We start from the raw sequence: 21,437 nt of genomic DNA, 5'->3' as shown, positions 1-21,437 counted from the left end.
ATTAAAGGCATGTGGCACTAAGAGAGATCCACCTGCCTCTTCCTCTCCAGTGCTGGCATTAACGGCGTGCAGCACTGTGCCTGGCTAAAAGTAAATTAGAAGAGGCTAAAATTATGACTCATACAGGCAGAAAACGAACCATGTCAAAGATTTTCTTTTATTTATTAAAGATTCAGTAAGGTGTTCACACTAGCTGGAGAACTGAAAGTCTCATCCAATTAGAGTCAGCTAAGGCACACAGTGAATTTACAAACTAAAGGAAATCGTTAACTGTTGTAATCCAGGCAGACCTGGCCCTGCCTCTCACCCACCTGCGCGTGGCAGGTGCTTGTACCCTGGGTCTTTAAAAGAAAAACAACACCCACTTCCGTTCTCTCTGTCTCACTGTTCCTTTGAAGTAGAAAACAGGACTTTTCCAGCCACCCACCCCCTTCTGTCCTCTGTCTCCGTGTCTCTTTACCCCTTTTCTCTTTCCTTCCCTTCTTTTCTTTTTTTTTTTTTTTTTTCCTTTTTGCTTTTTCGAGACAGGGTTTCTCTGTATTGTTTTGGAGGCTATCCTGGAACTCGCTCTGTAGACCAGGCTGGTCACGAACTCAAGGAGATCCGCCTGCCTCTGCCCCCCGAGTGCTGGGATTAAAGGCGGGCGCCACCAACGCCCTCCTCTTCCCTTATTTTCTTACCTCCCTCTCAATACAACTTCCAATATGAGTCACGCCCACAGATCTCTGTTTCCCCATGCGTTCGCCGTCCATCAGCTGCTGTGCTGCAGACTGCACTCCCAACCCGCCGCTTTATTCCGAACAGTTACCGGACCCAAATCTGGACGGCCCACTCTTGAGAGCCAATAATCGAGGGACTGGAGTTAGTGGGAAGGCATAAGTTTTATTCAAGGGCCAGCGTCTTGAGAAGATGGAGGGGATTATGGTCCTCAATGCTCCATCTCAGGTAATTCAGGGGCATAAAGGACTTTTACAGAGGGAAAGGCTATGTAGGGAGACAGTGCTCAGGAAGGCTGTGTCCCGTATGCCGCCTTCATCATCCAGGCATCCCTTGTCCCTCTTAATATAGACTTCAGCATCCTGGGCCTAGTGCCTTTATTTTCTGAAAGTTAAACCTCACCACAATTTATATGCTTTTTGTTAACTGGTTCTCAGAACTGAAGACCAAGGAGAGAGATTGCATGTTGGGATGATGTCTGAAGGTCTTCAGGTGTTCTGGGTTCTTATTTAACATCTTAATCATTTAGGTGTACTGTCTCTTTAGAAATGAGGAGGCCAGGTGGAAGAAAGGGGACAGCATCCTTGTCAAAGGCATTGGGAGGAAAGGTAGCTTCTGGTAAGGATGAAACTTCTCAAAGGCGACGGGGCTGCTGCAGAGCACAGCGTGTCCACAGCATAATGACAAAGGCATTTTCATTCAGTGTGCCTCTCTGTGGGTGGGGCTGTTTACAGCCCTGTCAGTTTGCTAGTTACAGGCAGGCACTGCCTGCAGAGTTGTGAAGTAGCAGAGGTGTGGATGGTCTGGCCAACCTACAGGGTTTTGTTTGACATGTGTGCTTGCATGAGTATATGCATAAATAGATTTTAGACAGTTATATGTGTGTATGTATGATTTTTGTCATGAATTTTTGAAAGTAAGATGAAGACATTGTCTCCTAAGAATGACTTCCTTCTATGTAAAGGAAGCAACAGCATCTAAAAAAAAAAAGGAAAATAATTTTATAATGTTGTCTGACATCCTGCTTATGTTTAAATTTCTTCTATTGTCCCAAGGCTTAAAAGAAAAATAAATTATATGTATTTACTTATTTGTGTGTACGTGTGAGCAAGAACTTGTGCACATCTTACCACAGTGTGTGTGCGGAAGGCCAGAGGACAAATTGCAGGGGTCAGTTCCTGCCATCAGGATTGAACTCGGTGGTCAGGTTTGGCTGCCAGCACCTTTACCCACTCTTTTTTTTTTTTAAACAGCCTTTGGTTATGTGTTTTTTATTTTGGTTTTTTCGAGACAGGGTTTCTCTGTGGCTTTGGAGGCTGTCCTGGAACTCGCTCTGTAGACCAGGCTGGCCTCGAACTCACAGAGATCCGCCTGCCTCTGCCTCCCAAGTGCTGGGATTAAAGGTGTGCGCCACCAACGCCCGGCTTGGTTATGTGTTTAAATAGGATTCAATAATTTGGGGCTCACTTATTTGGGGCTATTTTTATTATTAAAGAGCTGGTCTCTTGGGAATTAATCTTCCATGCTTGTTCCTGGCCTTGTAACCTTGTCATGTAGCAGAATTCTGAGGTAGATTAGGTACTCTAGGCCTTTTCCTGAGATGCAGCCCGCATTCATTTACACAGCCTTGAGTGGTGTCCTGTGCTCTGGGGAGCTGAGCCCAGGGCCCTTTGCTGTTTATGCACAAGAAAAGGATCAGTTGCTATGGGGCTGTTGAGTTGCCTATAGCCTGGTCACCGCCTGTAGGATTTTTATGCAGAAAGGAGAGATTAAATAGAATAGTGGGATTGAAAGGAAGCAGGGAAATTTAAAGAAAAAGTGAGAGGTCAGCAGAGGTGCACATGCGCCTATGTTTTCTTCTTTTTGCGTGTGAAAATGCCTGAATTGAAGGGTTGCTGTTATTGTTTTTAGAAGTTTCAGAACCATAGAGTTTTCACACTTCTTCATGATTTTAGACAGCAAAACAGTAAAAAACACAGCTTCACAATCTCCTTCAGCCCCTCAGTATCTCTTTCTTTCTATTTATTTTTGTGAAGTGCTTGGGAAGTTGAGCCGATAGCCTCATGCATGCTAGGCAAACACCTTTACTATCCAAGCCTAGTTCACCTGTATAAGGTGTGTGTGAGTGTGTGTGTGTGTGTGTGTGTGTGTGTGAGAGGGGGGGGGGGAGGGAGAATGGGGGAGAGAGGGAGAGGAGGGAGAGGAAGGGAGGGAGACGCAGGGAGGGGAGGGGGACAGAGCTGTATATGTGTGTTGTGAGACAGCCAGTGGTCTGTATTCCTTTGAGAGCTCTCCATAAACCTGGAGGTCTTGAGAACTCTCCATAAACCTGGAGCTCTTGGGGCGGCCAGCAAGCCCTAGTGACCCTCCTGTCACTGTCTCCCATAGCCAGGGGTTGCAGGTGTGTGTGGACCATGTATGTCCAGCTTGGTATGTAGGTGCTGGGATCAGAACTCAGGTCTTCAAGTGAAATCACAGCAAGTGATTTTACACACTGAGTCATTGGCTCCTGAATTGGATATTAAATTACGTTAAATTTTTTTGTTTGCTTGTTTTTTCAAGACAGGGTTTCTCTGTATAGCCTTGACTGTCCTGGAATTTTCTCTGTAGATCAGGTTGGCCTTGAACTCACAGAGAAATTAAATTATTTTTTAAAATGTAGATGTGTTTATTTTTATGTATGTGATGTTTTGTGCCTATGTATGTCTGTGCACTAGGTGCCTGTCTGGTTCTCTTGAGGTCAGCAAAGGGCATTGGAATCTCTAGAACTAGAGTTATGGACAGTTGTGAGCCACCATATAGGTTCTGGAACTCAAACCTGGGTCCTCTGCAGGAACAAGTACTTTTAACTGTTGAACCACCTCTCTAGGCCCTAAACTGTTTATTTTTGAGACAGAATTTTACCACATAGCTCTGGTTTTCCTAGAGCTTGCTCTGCAGACCAGGCTAGACTTGAACTTGCATTGATCATCCTTTTTCTGTCTCTTCAACATTGGAATCACTGGTACATGCCAGGATGCCCAACTAGATTTTAATAAAAATTTAAGAGGAATGTGACTGTCATTTTTTTTCCTCCCTAATTCTGTCTCATTGCCTGGGGGTAGAAGTCCCCAAGGCCATGTCTAGGTTTGGGGATTCAGTATTGGGACTTGGGAAACTCAGCCTATATTAAGTTTACTGAAACAGTGATTCAAAGGAACATGGTCACAGACACGGAACTCTTGGCCGAATCTGGAGGAAAATGGACACAGCTTTTCAGTGTGGTCTCTCAGTGGAGCGAAGGAGAAGAGAACAGCCATTTTTCTTGTCTGAGTCTCTCTGACTAGGACCCAGTAGACTACCAGATAACAGACTAACAAGAGTGAGTTGGAATTGTTTGTTTGCTTATTTGGTTTTGTTGTTTTTAAATAGAGTCTAACTATGTAGCCCGGGTTGGTTTTGAACTTGTTGTGTAGCCAGTGTCAAATGCCAGCCTCCTTAGTGCCACCATTCCCAGCCACAATTAGAAGTTTTTTAGCATGTGTGAACATATACATGCATGAACATCCAGCAAGGAGTAACCCAGTGAGGTAGTTAGAACCTGAGGTAAGCAAAGGAAAGGTCGTTGGGGCAGGCAGGAGAAAGGGTGTGGGAAGATAGCACTGTGGGCACTTAGGTCTGGAAATGTGTTGCCTCAGTTTCCCTATATTGCAGAGAAACAAGGAAACAGATTAGTAAAGGATAACGGATTTACTTACAGAAATGGGGAGGAAAGAAAAGTTCTTAGATTCTGTCTGCCTTTGATGTTGAGGTGTTACAGCTTTATAGGAAAGATAAAAGGAGACGTTTGTGTGTGACTGAGCTGTGAGATGAGGTGGCAGAGCCATGCAGTCTCTCCTTGGGGACGAGGCCTCCTCCTCTGGCCCCAGGCTCAGCCTGTTCTCCCTGAGCAAAAGATTCCCACAGAGACAGTAATTCTTTAGGGTCCCTGCTTCACAGCAGTCCCATCTTTTCCTTGTTCATTCTTCAGTCTTGAGGATTTGGGATCCTCTGTTACAATCTGTTGGCTTGGTGTGAAAAATTCCTCAAGTTTGCATTTGCATGTGCCTGTCAGGAGAGTACAGCAGCAAGGCTTAGAAGACATTCCCTTAGTGTCAGGTCTCTATGCATAAGACCCCCTTCTCCATAACCTCTGACCTTAGTGACTTTTGGAAGGGCTGGCAGCAGGGACTCCATTTTGGCTGACAGTATGTCCCTTGCCTCAGAACTGTTTTTCTCTGGAGAAATTGATGCTAACCTAGTCTTGTGGTTAGCTTTTAATTCTCCCTCCTTGGTGTGATGAGGCATTGTCCTTTGATCTGATCTATGTTGGGGGTAGAGAGCAAAAAGTACAGCAGGCAGGCAGGCAGGCAGGAAGACAGGGCCAGAGGCCCCCTTTTTGGGCCAAACATAAGTAACTTTTCAGAAGGAAGGGCTCATAGGCTAAGTTTAGCTGGCATCTTCTGAAATTTTGTGAATGCTGAGTTCTTCTTCATTGTGCCTTTTCCTTATCTTTCATTTATAAAGATTGTATGTGCTAAAGATTTATTGATTATAATTGGGGGTGGATGTGACAGGTCTTTATATATAACCCTGAAACAATTCATTCTGTAGACCAAGCTGACTTCCAACTCCTAGAATTCTGCCTACCTCTGCCTCTCAAGTGCTGTATTAAAGCGTGTGTGTGTGTGTGTGTGTGTGTGTGTGTGTGTGTGTGTGTGTGTGTGTGTGTGTGTACCATGTGTGTTCAGGGGCCCAAAAAGGACAGAAAGGGACATGGGGGTGTCCTGGAGCTAGAGCTATTGGCAATCATGAGCCACCAAATATGGGTGCTGGGAACCCCGCTTGGGTCCTATAGAGGAACAGCAGGTGCTTATAACTGCAGAGCTGTCTCCCAGTCCTGTCTCTCTTATTTGAAGGCTCAGCTGTAAGTGTGGCCTCCTAATGCCTGTTAAATACAGAGTTCTAATAGAAAAAGGATTTTTGTAGCAGTATCAGCAGACAACAGCTATAAACACCACAAAGACTTTACAAAACAAAATCAGAGAAAACAGCAATTTACAAAAGAGTCTAGTTATTTTCAGTTCTGTAACTCATCAGGTCTTGTGTGGTCAGTATTTAATTCTTTTAGCTATTAGAGCTTAGAATGCAAAGTGCTTGGCCATATCTAATTGTTGGCACTAAAAAATGATGACTATAAAATGATTAGAAACATATACATGCTGTATACACTTGTATCTGAAAACCATAAAAAAGAACAAAATTTTAATGATAATTTTATCATATTGCATCTGTCAGATATACATATGTAATATATACAGCAGATGGATATGTTATATTACATTTCATATATCATAAGAACATCTTCTGTGTTATATGCATATTATAAATATAAAATTGAGGAGGGTAGAGAGATGGCCCAGTGATTTGGAGCATGGACTGCCCTTCCAGAAGACCTAGGTTCAATTCCCAGCACCCGCATGGCAGCTCACCACTGTCTGCACTGCAGTTCCAGGGGATCCAACATCCTCTTCTGGCCTCTGAGGGCACTGCGTGGAAGTGATGCCCAGACACACATGCTGGCAAAACTCTCATACTAATAAAATAACTAAATAAAACATATATGTATGCATATATGTATGCATATATGTATATATATAATTTTTGAATCTAGAGACTACAAATCTAATGTTGCCTTTTTGTGAATAATACTTGTTTCCATCTTGTATTTTTTATTACTTATATATTAGATTAGATATTAAAATACTTAATCTCTTAACATTATTTATTGACAATATATATATTATCTATCAGCAGTGAATGAGGGTTGAGTAGCAGCTTTACCATCTCAATAGCAAGAATAGCCCATCTCAGATGATAAAGTTTATGTAGATTTCAAATGGAGCAAAACCCAGAAACCATGGAAAAATGTCTCCATATAGAGTCACCATTCATCCTCCTTTATTGCCTCTTAAATTTATATTTTAAGTTTTCTCAGCAAAAAGGAAAAAAAACTGTTTAGAAGTTTCTCTGAACACTTAACAAAACAATCTGATAATGTAATCATCTTTTAAAGGTGAGGAATTAGTTTCCTCTCTTCTTGGTGAAATCTCATAACAGTCCTTTTACCGATCATTTGGAGTGACATAAAAGTTTATGGGGTTGGGGTTTCCCTAGCATGCACAAAGCCTTGGGTTCAGTCCCTGCATAAACTGAGGGTGGTTCTGGGTGCTATGATCCCATTATTTGGTAGAGGAAGCAGGAGGAGCAGAAGTTCAAGGTTATCCACAGGTACATAGGGTGTGAGGCCAGCCTAGACTCAGGAGACCATGTCAAAAAAAGCTCAAAAAACAAAAAAAAAAAACCTACCTGGGTCTTGAATGTTGCTGCTTGTTGGGTTTGGCACTTCCTATTATCCTGTCATGAGAAGGAAATTAAGCATAAAGATCCTTTACAAAAACAGCCATGTTTTTTAATTGTAACACAACTTTGATAAAAATCTATTTACTAATTGTCCATAAAGGAGTATCATGGAAAAGAAACTTATAGCTATAATCTAATGAATGTATTTAATGTACATCATTTATGTATTTTGATTTTATATGTATTAAGATATTTTTGTGTGTTCAAATACAAATGCCAAAACATGTTCTAAAATCAAATGTAAATAAATTTTAGATAGTTCACATCACCTCTCTCCTCATTAATGCAAGTCAGTTTTGCACATTTGTCAAAGGAACTAGACGCTCTCACTCAATGGACAATGGTTTTGTTTGTTTGTTTAAGTTTCCCAGGGAGAGCTCTTGGGGTGTACAGCTCAATGATAGAACATGTACGTAGCATTCTCAAGACTCTGTGTCCATCCTTTGCATTGTAAAAACGAAAAACATTTCCTAGGAACAGGATCATTATATAGCTTACAACCTCAAGGAGAACTCACTGTATAAGAACAGGAATTCAGAGGAATCTGGGTACTTGGGAGGTGGAGGCAGGAACAGGAGTTGAAGGTCGTCCCCAGCTACGTAGTGAGTTCCAGACCAGCCTGGGCTACATGAGACCCTGTCTCAAAAACAAAACAGTGGGAACTGGAGAGAAGGCTCAGTGGCTAAGAGCTGATACTGCTCTTAGGACCCAAGTTCAGTTCCCAACAGTCAAGCCAGTCATTTCACAACTGCCTGTAGCTCCAGCTCCAGGGAATCCAACATCCTCTTCCCTCTTTTGGCCTCTGTAGACACTGCACACATTTGTAGCAGCGTGTACACACACACACACACACACACACACACACACAGTAAAACAGAATCTGAAACATACAACTCAATAAATGAGTGAAAAAGGAAGAAAGAGGGAGAGAAAGAAAGGTTTTTTTGGTGTCCTGATTTTCTGAGAGTCTCCATTTTTTGAGACTGTGGAGATATGTGTGTGACAGAGACCCAGATTTTCTTTCCTTGGCATTTTAGTAGTTGATGTCTTTAAAAATTCCTGGGTGACTTTCAGTTTTATTTTATTGAAACGTCAACCTGACAATAACATACTATCTTTGGTAGGAACCAGTTGTGTATTTGATTGATAATTTCATAGAACAGAGAGAATAAATCTTTCAGGGCTAGGAATATAGCTAGATGGTGAGTGCTGCCTGCCTTGTGCAAGGCCCTGGATTTTATCCCCAGCACAGAAACAAGAGAAGGGGAGGAAAAAAACAAAACAGAGGGAGTGGAGAGATGGTTCAGTGGTTGAGAGCACTGCTTGCTCTTCCAGAGGACCTACAGTCAATTTCTAGCATCCACATGATGGCTCATAAGTGTCTATAACTCCAGGTCCAGGAGATCTGATGTCCTCTTCTGACTTCCAATGGCAGAAGGCATACAAGTACTGTATAGACATACATGCAGGCAAAGTACCCTTCCCTTTAAAAAAAAAAGTAGAGAAGGGAAAATAATTTTTTCTCTAGCCTTTAAATTTTTTCCCCGCCCTCCACCAGATCCGTATAACAAAAGAAAATAAGTTTGTTAACATACATACATGAAGATAGATGCTTGAGGATAAATGGTTGAGATGAAAGCTTATATAATATCTTCCACTAACAACAAAGGACAGTGTGTGTGTGTGTGTGTGTGTGTGTGTGTGTGTGTGTGTGTGTGTGTGTGTAAAGGTGACCAGGAAAAGTAAACTAAAGGAATGTTTGTGTAGATTTACATAGGTGCCTTTTCCATGCATTTAAACTTTTTTTTTTTCTTTGGTTTTTTGAGACAGGGTTTCTCTGTGGCTTTGGAGGCTGTCCTGGAACTAGCTCTTGTAGACCAGGCTGGCCTCGAACTCACAGAGATCTGCCTGCCTCTGCCTCCCAAGTGCTGGGATTAAAGGTGTGTGCCACCAACGCTGGGCCCAGATGGTAACATTCTTACAAATGGGTATTTTGTGAATAGGTATGGATTTCTCTCACAGAAGGATGTCTATCCTCTTCTTATTTTCAGAGCTTCTCTTGAATCTGCAGTACCTTAAAGTAATAGGCCTAAAACAATCCTTATGCATATAGAGACAGATGGGCATCCTACTCAAGCAAAAGGTACTGTTACAGCGTGGGCGTCGTGATCCAGTTCATTTTCTCTGCCAGTTAAGAGAATTAAAAGACAGGGAAGATCTCGTGCACTAACAGGTATCAGTAGAGAAATCTCGGGTAGAGCAGAGAAGAGCAGACAGAGTCAGCAGTTGAAGAAAGGCTTTTATTAGGGGTGAAGAAACACACACATCCAGCAGGTAAGCAGAGGGAAAGGCCTGCAAAGCAAACAGCTTCTCCTTGAGGGCTGGGGGGCTTTCAGTCTTCGAAAGGTCATCCTTCTATACTTCAGGGCAGGTCAGGTTGAAGAAAGACAGGATGGCCCATTGGCCTACAACTGTTGTGTAAACTTGTCCTGATCTGGCCGTGGACTTGCCGAGTCAGCCATTTTCAAGGAACCCACTAGCAGGAGAAAAAGCCCACAAGGCCTTTGTTTTACACTGTCGGCTTTTGTCTCACTCAGGTTTAGAGGATGAAGAAGCAAGCCATCCTGGAAGTTCGCCATCTTTATTACCTAGTCATGGTGTCTCCCTATCTGCCTGCCTACCTGGGAGTCCGCCTCCTCCTAGTCCCTCAGTGTCTACTCCCATTGCTTCTGAGTGACTGGTATGGGGAGGTAATCACCCAAACTGCCATTAGTTTTGTTACTGGATCCAAGATGATTTCTTACCACTCAAAGGCCGATATTTAGTCACAAGTCAGCAGGAAGGAAATGGATTCATCAGGCACCCTGTGGAGGAGAGGAGGAACACTTGCCTCTTCAAAAAGACCATCTTAGAGAACTCTGGACTGCAAATGGACTCTTAGAGGGAAAGAAGAGACGAGGGAGGGGAGGTGGAACAGTGAAGGTTAAGAGCTGGGCAGGGCCTTCCTCATCTTCCTCACCCACAGCACAGGCCTCTATTCTTTTTCCTGGCTCCGTACATCACAAGCTACTCCATCTCCTGAGGCTAGTTCCTATAAGTCTTTCTTTCTTTCTTTCTTTCTTTCTTTCTTTCTTTCTTTCTTTCTTTCTTTCTTTCTTTGTGTTTTATGTCAGATGGGAAATGTGCCAACGTTGTAACAACGTTTAATGGGCGGCACACATCACACAGTGGCTTAACTCCCAATCATCATGCTTCTGAACCAAAAAAGGATCTAGTTCCTATAATTTTTCTTCTTTTTTTTTCTGAGACAGGGTTTCTCTGTGTAGCTTTGGAGCCTGTCCTGGCACTCACTCTGTAGACCAGGCTGGCCTCAGATTCACAGAGATTCGCTTGTCTCTGCTGCCCAAGTGCTGGGATTAAAGGCGTGCGCCACCACCGCCTGGCTAGTTCCTATATTCTTTAGACGAACATACTACCTTTCTGCACTTGAACTTCCCAGCAGTGTGCATGCGTTGTGTATTTGCTACACAGACTTAATAAGGAGTGGTGGTACACATTTGCTGTTACCTGAAGGTCTTCATTTACCCAAAGAAATATTAGCAGTTATCAAATCAGTCATTTACGTGTGGTGTCTCTTAGAATTTAGGGAGAGGAAGTCAAAGGGCTACATGGGAAGGGGCAGCTACTGTTACTTTTTGGAGATCATGGATTGAGTGCCTGGAGAAGCTCGTATGACACCAGTGTGTTTTTATAAACAATATTCTGTCCTTCACCTTTATCCTCATCTATATTAATAAAAGAATTTAAGAATGGCCTCAGCAGATGAGAGAGCTGATTTGTCCCTGTCTCCCCCAACCTCTGCTTGGGCAGCATGGGAGGGCTGGCCCTGGAAGTGAGGATGCAGGAGAGCTGGTCCTGCCCTGGCCGCTTTCCTTGAGAGCAGGCCCTGTACCTCGCCTAGTCAGTGCGGTAGAACTGGCCCTGGTGGCCTCGCCAAGGAAGAGCCACCCCGAGGGTGTGAGAGGGACAGCTGGTCCCATCCCTGGCCAGGGCAGTGCTGGAGAGAGAGCTGGCCCTGGTGGTGTGGGTGCAGGAGAGCTGGCCCCGATGGTGTGAGGGTAACAACAGGATGTCCAACAGAGTCCTGGTGAGGATCCAGTATTGGTAGTGTAGCAGAAGCCAGAGGCCTCAAACCAGACCAGCGACTCATTGCAGTGAACATTTGCAAGTAAAGCTGTTTGTGCAAAAGGGCAGACTGGGTGACACAGCGTGACACATGGACACACTGCAACTTCTACAGCAAGATGATTTTTTGTTTTGTTTCAATTTGTTTTTAGTCATTCTTTTTTTTTTTTTTTTTTTTTTTTTGGTGGAGAGGTTGCAAGGGCGGAGGGCAGATATGGAGGGACAGGGAGAAGGGTGAATGATATGAAATTCATCAAGAATCAATAAAAAGTTAAAAAAAAACCCTGAGGACATTTTTATTAGAGTTTAAAAGAACTGTTCCAGGGCAGGCAAAGCTGTACCTCTTAACAGCTGTCCAGAGGAGGAACCTGGAGGGAGAAAGAGAGAAAGCCATGCTTTTTGAGTTAGGCATTCAGGTAAAACAATGGAGTTCTGACTCATGGCAGAAGGCAGAGTGGTGGACTTCATCAGGAGAGTGTGAAATCCCAAATCGTCTAGGAAAACATGTCTAAGCTTTACAAGTATCCAAAAGAAGGAAAAAGTTAAACAAGGAGATGTGTTGACCAGGTGGTGGTGGTGCCTTTAATCCCAGTGCTCAGGAGGCAAAGGCAGGCGAATCTCTGAGTTTGAGGTCAGCCTGGTCTATAGAGTGAGTTCCAGGACAGCCAGGGCAATACAAAGAAACCCTGTCTCAAAAAAAAAAAAAAAAAAAAAAAAAGGAGGGAGGGAGGTGCATTTTGGAGTAATTTGAACCTAAGCAGAGCCCTCTGGCATAGTTTCATGAGAAACTGTTGAAAGTGGGAAGGGAAGGGAGTTCATTATCTTCTTATAGAGATACTTATTCCTTCCAATCACCAAGTGATTGACAGGTCCAGCTGGGTTAACTCTTATGTCTTGGGTTAGTTTGATATGTTAGGTCTTAACCCAAGGCCAGAGGTAGATTTTATTCTTTTGACCAGGGGGAAATAGCTCTCCTTTAATGACCCACCATAGAGCCCTGATCAAGACTATATGACATTCTCACCTCTGTAGGTAACTTTACATTTAGGAGTAGGCTGAAATTGGGGAGTAGGTAACCCATTTCCACCATGAAAGTCTAGAGAGCCAATTCTGTTCACCAGGAAGAATTACTGTCCAGACTGGGGTTTTGTTCCCACCCTCATATATAGCCTGGTCTGGCTAAATTGTTTGTCAACTGTTGTAAACTAGTTATCTGGGAAGAGGAACTCCAGTTGAGTAAATGCTTCAATTCAGATTGCTTATAGGTAAGACTATAGGGCATTTTCTTTTTTTCTTTATTTTCACTTTTTTTGTGTTTTTGAGACAGGGTTTCTCTGTGTAGCTCTGACTGACCTGGCTGTCCTGGAACTCAGAGATCCACGTGTCTCTGTCTCCCAAGTGCTGGGATTAAGCATTTCCTTAAGTAATGATTGGAGTATGGTGGGTGAGTGGTGCCATTCCTGGGCAGGTGGTCCTGAGTTATGTAATAAAGGCTGAGAAAACCATGGGAAGCAAAACAGCAAGCAGTTCCTGCCTCCATGTTCCTGCCCTGACTTCCTCAATGATAGAGGGGGACCTAGGAGTTGTAAGATGAAATAAACCTTTCCCCTCCAGGCTGCTTTTGGTCTTGGTATTTTATCGAAGCAATAGAAACTGGAACTACGTATGCCAAGCCTCACTCCAGGCAAGGCACACATTTAGGAGATAAGGAAACCAGAGCCCCCATTCTGGCATTCCTGGCTAGAAAACCAAGGACATTCCCGAAATTCTTGTTTTGGGGGTCCCTGACCCTACACTACCTCTCCAGTTTCTGCCTCCTGTTTGTCATTAAGCTTGTCATGCTACAGAGCCTCTCAATCTCGATGCAGTACACCACTGTGCTGAAAAACCCAAGGCATTAGACATTTGTGGCAATAGGAAGAGAAAGTTGATAGCATCTCATCTATGTGTTTTCTCTCTTCCATGTCCTGCTGCCTTAAAGGCCAAAGTAGAAGAGAGGATCCAGGAGGTCTTCAGTTCTTACAAGTTTAACCACCTAGTACCAAGGTAAGCCATGAGTAGGGGCTGGGGGGCCAGAGGGACCCTTTTATCTTTCCTCCTTGCCTTCACCTAACTAATCACAGAGCATTTCTCCAACCAGCTGGACTAAATTTCTACAATACTGGAACTGGAGATCAAGCAGTTGTGAGCTACCTGATGTGGGTGCTGGGAACCAAACTCAGGTCCTCTGGAAGAGAAGAACAGGTGCTCTTGCCTGTGGAGCCAGCTCTCACGTCCCTGGAATAGTTCTTTTTTGATACTCTCCAAATTAAATGTGGAGACACCAAGTGATCCATGGTGGTTGAGATGCTGTGTGGCCTGAAGTCCTGCCTCACCTTGTTTAACATGTTTGTTGACGTCTTCAGACAGTTAAGGAGGCCACAGAGGTAGAAATTCATTCCGTCATTTGTCTTGAAATGCTAGGGTTTGAACTCAGAGCCTCGCATGCACATCACACATCCCCAGCCTAGAAACAACCCTTTAGTGTTCAGGATGGGCAGTCTTTTGAATTCTGCTTAGTCCTTGGGCTGAGGACATAAAAGCCTTGTGAGACTGGTTCATCAGGAAACAGGGTTGACCTCTACAAAGGCCTGTCTGTACTCTCAAGCAAGCAGCACCTGTTGCAGGACCCCGACCCAACATGGAGACTTTGTCAGACTCAGCTAGAAGAGTCTTTTCTTAGCCTGCCAGGCTGCATCTCTGTGTTACCCAAAGCTGAGACCTCAGTCGGCAGAACTATTCCTTTTGCCACAGCTGGAGCTCAGCAAATGACATTTATGTCAACAGCGCAGGGGAAATGAACACTAAGAAAATCTATGCCGCTTTCACTGCCTCCACACAAATCTGCCCCAGCTGGGCTTCCCCAGAGGTGGTTGGACTTGTTGATGGTTAAGGCTGTGAGTATTTGAGAGGGCTTTGCTGTTAGCCATTGTGCTCACAGATGACTCACCTGATGGAGCTCTGAGTCACTGTCTCCTGCCTGGGGCTCTGCGTTCCCACTCAAGGGACTTGTGACATCTGACACTCCTTCTCATTCCCCATCAATTAGATCTTTTGGACTCTGTCATTCTAATGAAATGAGGACAGCTGTGGGATCTGGAAGGGTCATTTGGGGAGTGGTGAGGAAGGACAGTAAAAGAGACCCCCACCCCAGTTCATAGAACTTAGGTCAGGTGCTGTGGAAAACAAGTGTTCTTCTTGGGCTTAGAACTGTCTAGAAACAGAATATATCAGGTTTCTGTGTTTGTTTCAGGAATCATAGCTTCCAGTTTTTATCTTTTTTTATTTCTCTTTTTTTCTGTTTTCAAAATTTCTCTTTTCTATTTCTTTGTTTCAATTTTTGTCATTTTTGTCTGTGAAGATGAGTGTTTCCCTCTCTTTTTTTTTTCTTTTTGGCTTTTTTCAAGACAGGGTTTCTCTGTGGAGCTCTGGCTGTCCTTAAACTCTCTGTAGACCAGGCTGGCCTTGGACTTATAGATCTATCTGCATCTGCCTGGCTAGTACTGGGGCTAAAAGCATGTGACACCACCACCCAGCTGAAAAATGAGTGTCTTTTAAAAATATTTTACTTAGCCGGGCGTTGGTGGCACACGCCTTTAATCCCAGCACTTGGGAGGCAGAGGCAGGCGGGTCTCTGTGAGTTCGAGGCCAGCCTGGTCTACAGAGTGAGTTCCAGGACAGCCTCCAAAGCCACAGAGAAACCCTGTCTCGAAAAACCAAAAAAAAAAATTTTTTTTTTACTTGCTGGGCGTTGGTGGGGCACGCTAGCACTTGGAGGCAGAGGCAGGTGGATCTCTGTGAGTTTGAGGCCAGCCTGGTCTACAGAGTGAGTTCCAGGACAGCCTCCAAAACAATACAGAGAAACCCTGTCTTGAAAAAATGAAAAAAAACCTGGTATTTTATGAATGTTTTGCCTGCATGTAAGTATATACACCATGTATATGTCTGGCCTGCAGAGGTCAGAAGAGAGTGTCAGATCCCCAGGAACTGGAATTATGATGGATGTATGCCACCATATCCATACAGGTGCTGGGAAGATGACTCAAGTCCTCTGCAAGAGCAACCAGCACTTTTAACCACTGAGCTTTCTCTTTAGCCCACGAGTCTGTGTTTCTTTATTATTTTGACTTTGATTTTGGTTTTGGATTTCTGCAACAGGGTTTCTCTGTATAGCTCTTGCTGTCCTTGAACTTACTCTGTATATCAGGCTGGCCTCAAACTCACAGAGATCCTCCTGCCTCTGCCTCTCAAGTGCTGGGATTAAAGGCATGCATGCCACTGTTGGCCAAAATGAGTGTCTTGAAGATAATTATGATGTTAACTGATGTAGAGATATTACACATTTTGTCTGAATAACTGAGTATATAAATCAGAAAATCAATCTGAAACTGAAGCTAAATTCTATAGAATGAGCTTCTGGGGTATAAGGATCAATCTAGACATGGTACGGTGTGTAGAGTACTTTCCAGAATGCACCAGGAATTCTGGGTATTCTTCAATACCCAGAATACCCCCCTCATGTTTCACCACCATGCACAATCAGAGGCTGACAGTGCACCTAGGTGATGTAGCCTGCTTGTATTTTTTTGTTGTTGTTTTGTTTTGTTTTTTCAAGACAGGATTTATCAGTACTGTTTTGGAGGCTGTCCCACCTGCTTGTATTTCTAAGGTTGTGATGTTGATCGGATGTGACACACTGTCAGGACCACTGCCTGTGCACAGGCCCTGGAATGCCTGCGGTGCTGCTGAGGCGGCATTCGCTATTCATCCTGCTAGAGCCAAAGCCAGGAAACAGATGTGGCTGAAGTTCAAGGCTGACGCTGGATGCTGCTACATTCTACAACTAATCCTCTTCTCAGAAATGACTTTTCTGTCAGGGGTGGTGGCATATGCCTGTCATCCTAGCAGTTTAGATGGGGTTGGGGAGTGGGGTTTGGGGAAGCAGGAGGATCAGGACTTCACAGTTTTCCAAAGTTCAAGACTAAGACTGGTCTGGATTACAGGAGACTTTGTCTCAAAACAACAACAACAAAATATTTATTGCTTCTTATGACTGAAGTGTGCACTTGTCCTGGAGTGAGGTGGTCAGTACCAAGAAGCCCCCTTTTCTCCTATTATCTTTTTATGGTGCTGGGGGTTAAATTTAGGACCCTTCCTACGTACTAGGTGTTCCACTGATGCCCTGTACCATCAACCCTTAAAATTGGGTCATGCCTAGTGGCAAGCCATCTCACTGGCCCCTTGTAATTCTAATACTTTTTGTCAGAAAATGACACCTTACCCCAGAGATGCTCAAGACCACTCCCACAGGGTATTTATACTGCCCTCTTGAAAACATGTGGTTTTCTGGTCTCACTTTTCCGTCTCCTCTCTGGGGGGCTGGAAAATCATCCAGGAGCATTTTTCCTAACGGGGGCTTTTTAAAAATTCGGTTTGATTTGGTCTGATTTGGATTGCTGCATTGGTGGAGGGGCTTATGGAGTGCAGAGGCTTTTCACCAGGTACTCTGTAGGGCTTGGAGAGTGGCCCTGAACAAGACAGGCTGTGTCCTACTTCAGCTGGGCTGGCAGTCTCTTGAGGGTATGAACATAACCACCAGTTACCAGTGGAATGCCTAAGAGGCCAGGACACATATAACTCAGATGGGGGTCACTCTTCAGAGAAAGTAACAGTTAAGCTGAGACCGAAGATGACCCATGGGATGAGTTGGCTAACTTAGAAATGTCTAGAATGTTCTAGACAGAGGGGACAACATGTTCAAAAAGTCCTAAGACTTCAGGAAGCAGAGCTCAATGGTGGTGTGGGGTGAGGTTGGAGGGAGAGGAAGCCAAGGAGGCTTATCCCAGAAATATAACCTGTATCACTAGCTGGTCCCGTGGTGTGTAGTAGATACCGCGGCCCCCCCCCGTCTCCCCCTGCCTGTTCTTTGAGTATCCACGTCCATTGGTGTTCTGAAACCTGGTGCCATCCCTGTCCTCCCACTCCAGCCTCTGATTTTCTTTTTCACCTGCTTGGCTTTGAGGCTGCACTCTTGGGGGTGGGAGGAGCTTTGGCTTTTAACTTCCTACACAGAGAATGAAAGGGGAAAGCTGAGGGTGTGAGTCAGCTTGGGCTGTTCTGAAACCCAGGAACTTATTATCTCACAGTTCAAGAGGTTGGATCAAGGTCAAGATGGCAGGAGGCCTGGTTTCTCCTAAGGCCCGTCCCCAGGACTTGCAGTTTGCTGCCTGGCTATGTCCTCACATGGCATTTTGTTTGTGCTCAGACTCCCTAGTGTCTTCCCTCTATCCATAGTCCCTTCAGGGCAGGACTAGGATCAACCCAGGGCCTTTGTGCGTGCTGGGCAAGCACTCAACGCTGGGCCACACCCCTAGCATTCTTTCTCTTACTAAAAGCTGTGATATTGGATAGGGCTCCACCCTTAGGATCTTACCCAACCTTAAATTCTTCCTTAAAGGTCTTATTTTAAGCACAGTCACATCACAGGTTAAGGTTTCAACATTAATTGGGGGGGGGGCACAATTTAGCTCCTAACAGTAGCCTTTAAGTGTAGTTTCTGACTGACCAAAATAAACTGGACACTTCAGTTTAGCATTATGTTTATATGCTTATAATTAAATGGATGAGAATGAAAGAAGAAGTTGGCTTGGGGAAATGGTTGCTGGAAATAATCTCTCCCTACATCCTCTAAAGCCACCCCCCCATCATATGTGACTGAAGTTTATCTTCAGACAGACCCAGCAGGAAAAACCTCAACAACTCCCTTCTCAGCAGGACTCCTGGGGCCTGGCTGTCTATGGGGAAGCTCAAAGTTAGAGGGGAGCTTCTTAGGAGGGGCTTATCTATGAGCTGTCTCACTTCTTTCTCTAGGGACCAACCTGAAGTAGATGAGGAGGTGATTGAGGTCTCCCTCCATTAGCTAGCTGTTCCTGCAAAGTAGGGGTTCAGGCAGTTCACTTACCACTTCCAGCAAGCCAACCTGTTGCCTTTTGGAGGCCAAAATCTTCAGTCTCAGAGCTCTTTGATTTCTTAGTGACCCAAAAGTCCCTTGTCACATAAAAAGTTTGTTCAGAAGACAAGGAGAAGACTTCCCAGGGTTTCAGTACTTGAAAGACATTTCTTTTATTTTTTTTAAATGGTGTGTGTGAGTGTGTGTGTATACTCGAGTGCGCGCGCACGCGCGTGCATGCATACAAGGGGCATGTCATAGTATGGTGTTTGGAGGTGGAGGACAATTTGCAGGAGACAGTTTTGTTCTCCTACCATGTGGGGTCCAGGGATTGGACTCAGGTCATCAGGCCATGGTGACAACAAGTACTCTTACTTGCTGAGCTGACTCAGTAGCTGCATTTCTGAATATTTGAAGGATTTGTTTAATTGTTTAACTCAGTAAAAATGCCATTCATGGTGGATCTCTGTGAGTTCGAGGCCGGGCTGGACCGATAGCCTCCAAAACAATACAGAGAAACTCTGTCTCATTAAAAAAAACAAACAAACAAAACAAACAAACAAAAAAGCCATACATGGTGGCACACACCTTTAATCCCAGCACTCAGGAGGCAGTGGCAGGTGAATCTCTGAGTCTAGACCAGACTGGTTTACAGAGCTAGTTCCAGGACAGCCAGGGCTGCACAGAGAAACCCTGTCTCGAAAAACCAAAACCAAAACCAACCAACCAAACAAACAAACAAACAAAAAAAACCAAATCCAAAAAACCCCAGCCAAAGCCTGGCTTGTGGTACATGCATGTAACCCCAGCACTTGGGAGGGTGAGGCATGAAGACCTTCATTTCAAAGCCAACCTGGACTACTTAGGGTAGACCTGTTCAGTTAGTAGTTCAAATACCACACTTAATTTTACCTGACTTGATTTCTTAGCCTCCATTAATGATCTTACTAATTCTTGTCATAGCCCATGTTTCCATCTTATTCAGGCTGTGCCAGGACATATGAGCTATTTCAGAAATCTGCTTACCATTTTCCCTCCCTCCTGCTTAGTCTGCTGTCCCCCTCATCCCATTGCTGTCTCCTAAACAGTCCCAGCAAGGAAGCCATTTGATAGCACACAGGTATAACATAAGCCCTCACGCTGAGGGAGAAGGATTTTGAGTTTGAGATCAACTGGCTTACACTCTGTTTTTTTTTTTTTTTAAAGATTACCAAGAATCCACCTAGAAATGTCTGCCAACTGGCTTCACTAAAATGTTTATATTTCTTGACTTCCAATCCCTTTCATCATATATAGATTCTCTAATGCCCTCACAACAGCAACCAAACTTTAGCTCCTGGGATCTGTGTTCCTCATTCCCAAGAAATCCGGGGCTGAAACCCCACATAGTTTCCTCTGTCTGCTCTTCCCCACTTCAAAGTCCTAGATTTGGTTGGCTTTATACATCCACTTATTGCATCATTTCAGTCTCTGAGGATGTAGACCCTTATTGGAGGGTCACATCTCCTGCTGCTTAAACTACTTCAGTAACAATCTTTAAAATTCTTTTTATTATTAGTATGTGTCTATGTGTGTGTGTGTGTGTGTGTATGTGTATGTGTGTAGGCACATGTGGAAGTCAGAGGACAACTGTGGAATTGGTTCCCTCCTGTCATTGCACAGGATTCAGGGATTGAACTCAGGTCTTTAGGCTTGCCTAGTAAGGGCTTTAATATCTCAGGAAGTCTGGAACTTTTTGGTCTTAGCCTTGCCATCTTCTTGTACTAGCCTCCTGAACGCTGGGCTTATAGGTACATATCACCATGTCCAACTTTGTTTCTTTTTAGAAAAAATAATGTTTAGTGAAATACAATTACATAAGCCATTGAGTTGAAATGCATAATTCATTGGTTTTGGTGTATTCACAGAGTTATATAACTATTACCAGGACTAAGTTTTGGACATTTTAATACCCTTAGTCTCTATCTTCAGCTCCTTCATCTTCCTGAACCCTAGGCAACCAAATAATCTACTTTCTGTCTCTAGGGATTTTCCCTTTGTGGATATTTCATATAAATAAGATCATATAATATGCAGTATTTTGTAAGTGGCTTCTTTGGCTTAGTGTGTTTTCAGGGTCATCCTTATTATATTTCAGTGGCTCCCATTTGCTCTTAGGCTTTGCTTGTTTTGTTTTAAAGACAAGTTGTCAGGATGGCCTGGAACCCATTATGTAGACTGGGCTGGCTTTGAACTAATAGCAATCCTCTTGCTCTGCTTCCTGAGTATTGGGTTCATGGGCATGGGTTCCTATGCCCAGCTTTGTTTTCAGGATTTTTGTTTGTTGTTGTTTCCTTTTGTTTTGAGACAGGGCCTTACTTTGCAGCCCTGGCTGGCCTGGGACTTGCTGTGTAGACCAGGCTGACCTGAAACTCACAGAGATCCACCTACCTCTGCCTTCTGAGGTGGGATCAAAGGCGTGTGCCATAATGATTCTGGAGGCTGGAGCTGAGTAGCATGGCAGCATCTGACTGGGCTCTGTGAGGGCCTTTGCTTTGTTTCAGTTCGGGAAGAAAGCAGAAGGCAAGTGGGTGCCTGGTAAACAGGTAGAGAGGCATAGCCTTACATTATAACAACTGATGCTTGAAAACAACCTACTCAGTTTAGAAAGTACTAACAATCCCTCAGTGACTTAGGAATAGCCCTTCTTAATGCTCAGAGACCCGGCATCTCCTGATGCCACCATGATTTTTTTTTTTTTTTTGAGAAAGGTGTTGCTATGTAGGCTGGCTTTGAGCTTGTGGTCCCCCTTCCTTCCAAGTGCTAGGATTACAACAGGTAAATTCCTTTTTCTTTTTTTTTAAGACAGCATTTCCATTCCTTCATTGGAAGATTTTTTTCTGAGGTAGAGACCACATTAATGATCATATTCTGAGCACAGAACAGTGGGAGTTCTAGAAACAATTGTTGAATTGACTACCTAGAAGAGAATGGTTCTCTTTCCTGTTATTTCCATAGTCAGCAGGCTTGGTGAACATCTTGACACAGACCATTTTCAAAACTAAGCAAGAAGTCCCGCCTCTCTCTCTGCCCTTGCAGGTGGCCATGGGCAGCACATTCCATCTTA

The 21,437-nt window shown here is 44.0% G+C and overlaps 1 protein-coding gene and 1 non-coding gene across 3 annotated transcripts in view; one reads left to right on the top strand and one right to left on the bottom strand.

Annotated features, from left to right (window-relative positions):
• LOC101826526 (protein farnesyltransferase subunit beta) overlaps positions 1-21,437 on the top strand; it is an 80,000-nt gene that overhangs the window by 8,593 nt on the left and 49,970 nt on the right. For both annotated transcript variants that reach the window (XM_040742879.1, XM_040742880.1), the window contains exon 2: positions 13,325-13,389. In XM_040742879.1, the coding sequence (XP_040598813.1) occupies positions 13,325-13,389 (65 nt within the window). The remainder of the gene's footprint in view (positions 1-13,324; positions 13,390-21,437) is intronic.
• Positions 10,326-10,429, bottom strand: LOC121139629. The gene has a single exon (XR_005876538.1). It is a non-coding gene; the product is annotated as a small nucleolar RNA U13 (small nucleolar RNA).

The sequence above is a fragment of the Mesocricetus auratus genome, unplaced genomic scaffold (assembly GCF_017639785.1).
Source record: "Mesocricetus auratus isolate SY011 unplaced genomic scaffold, BCM_Maur_2.0 Super-Scaffold_15014, whole genome shotgun sequence".
Lineage (NCBI taxonomy): Eukaryota > Metazoa > Chordata > Mammalia > Rodentia > Cricetidae > Mesocricetus > Mesocricetus auratus.
The sequence above is the reverse complement of the archived record's forward strand: the minus strand, read 5'-3'. Positions and strand labels throughout refer to the sequence as shown.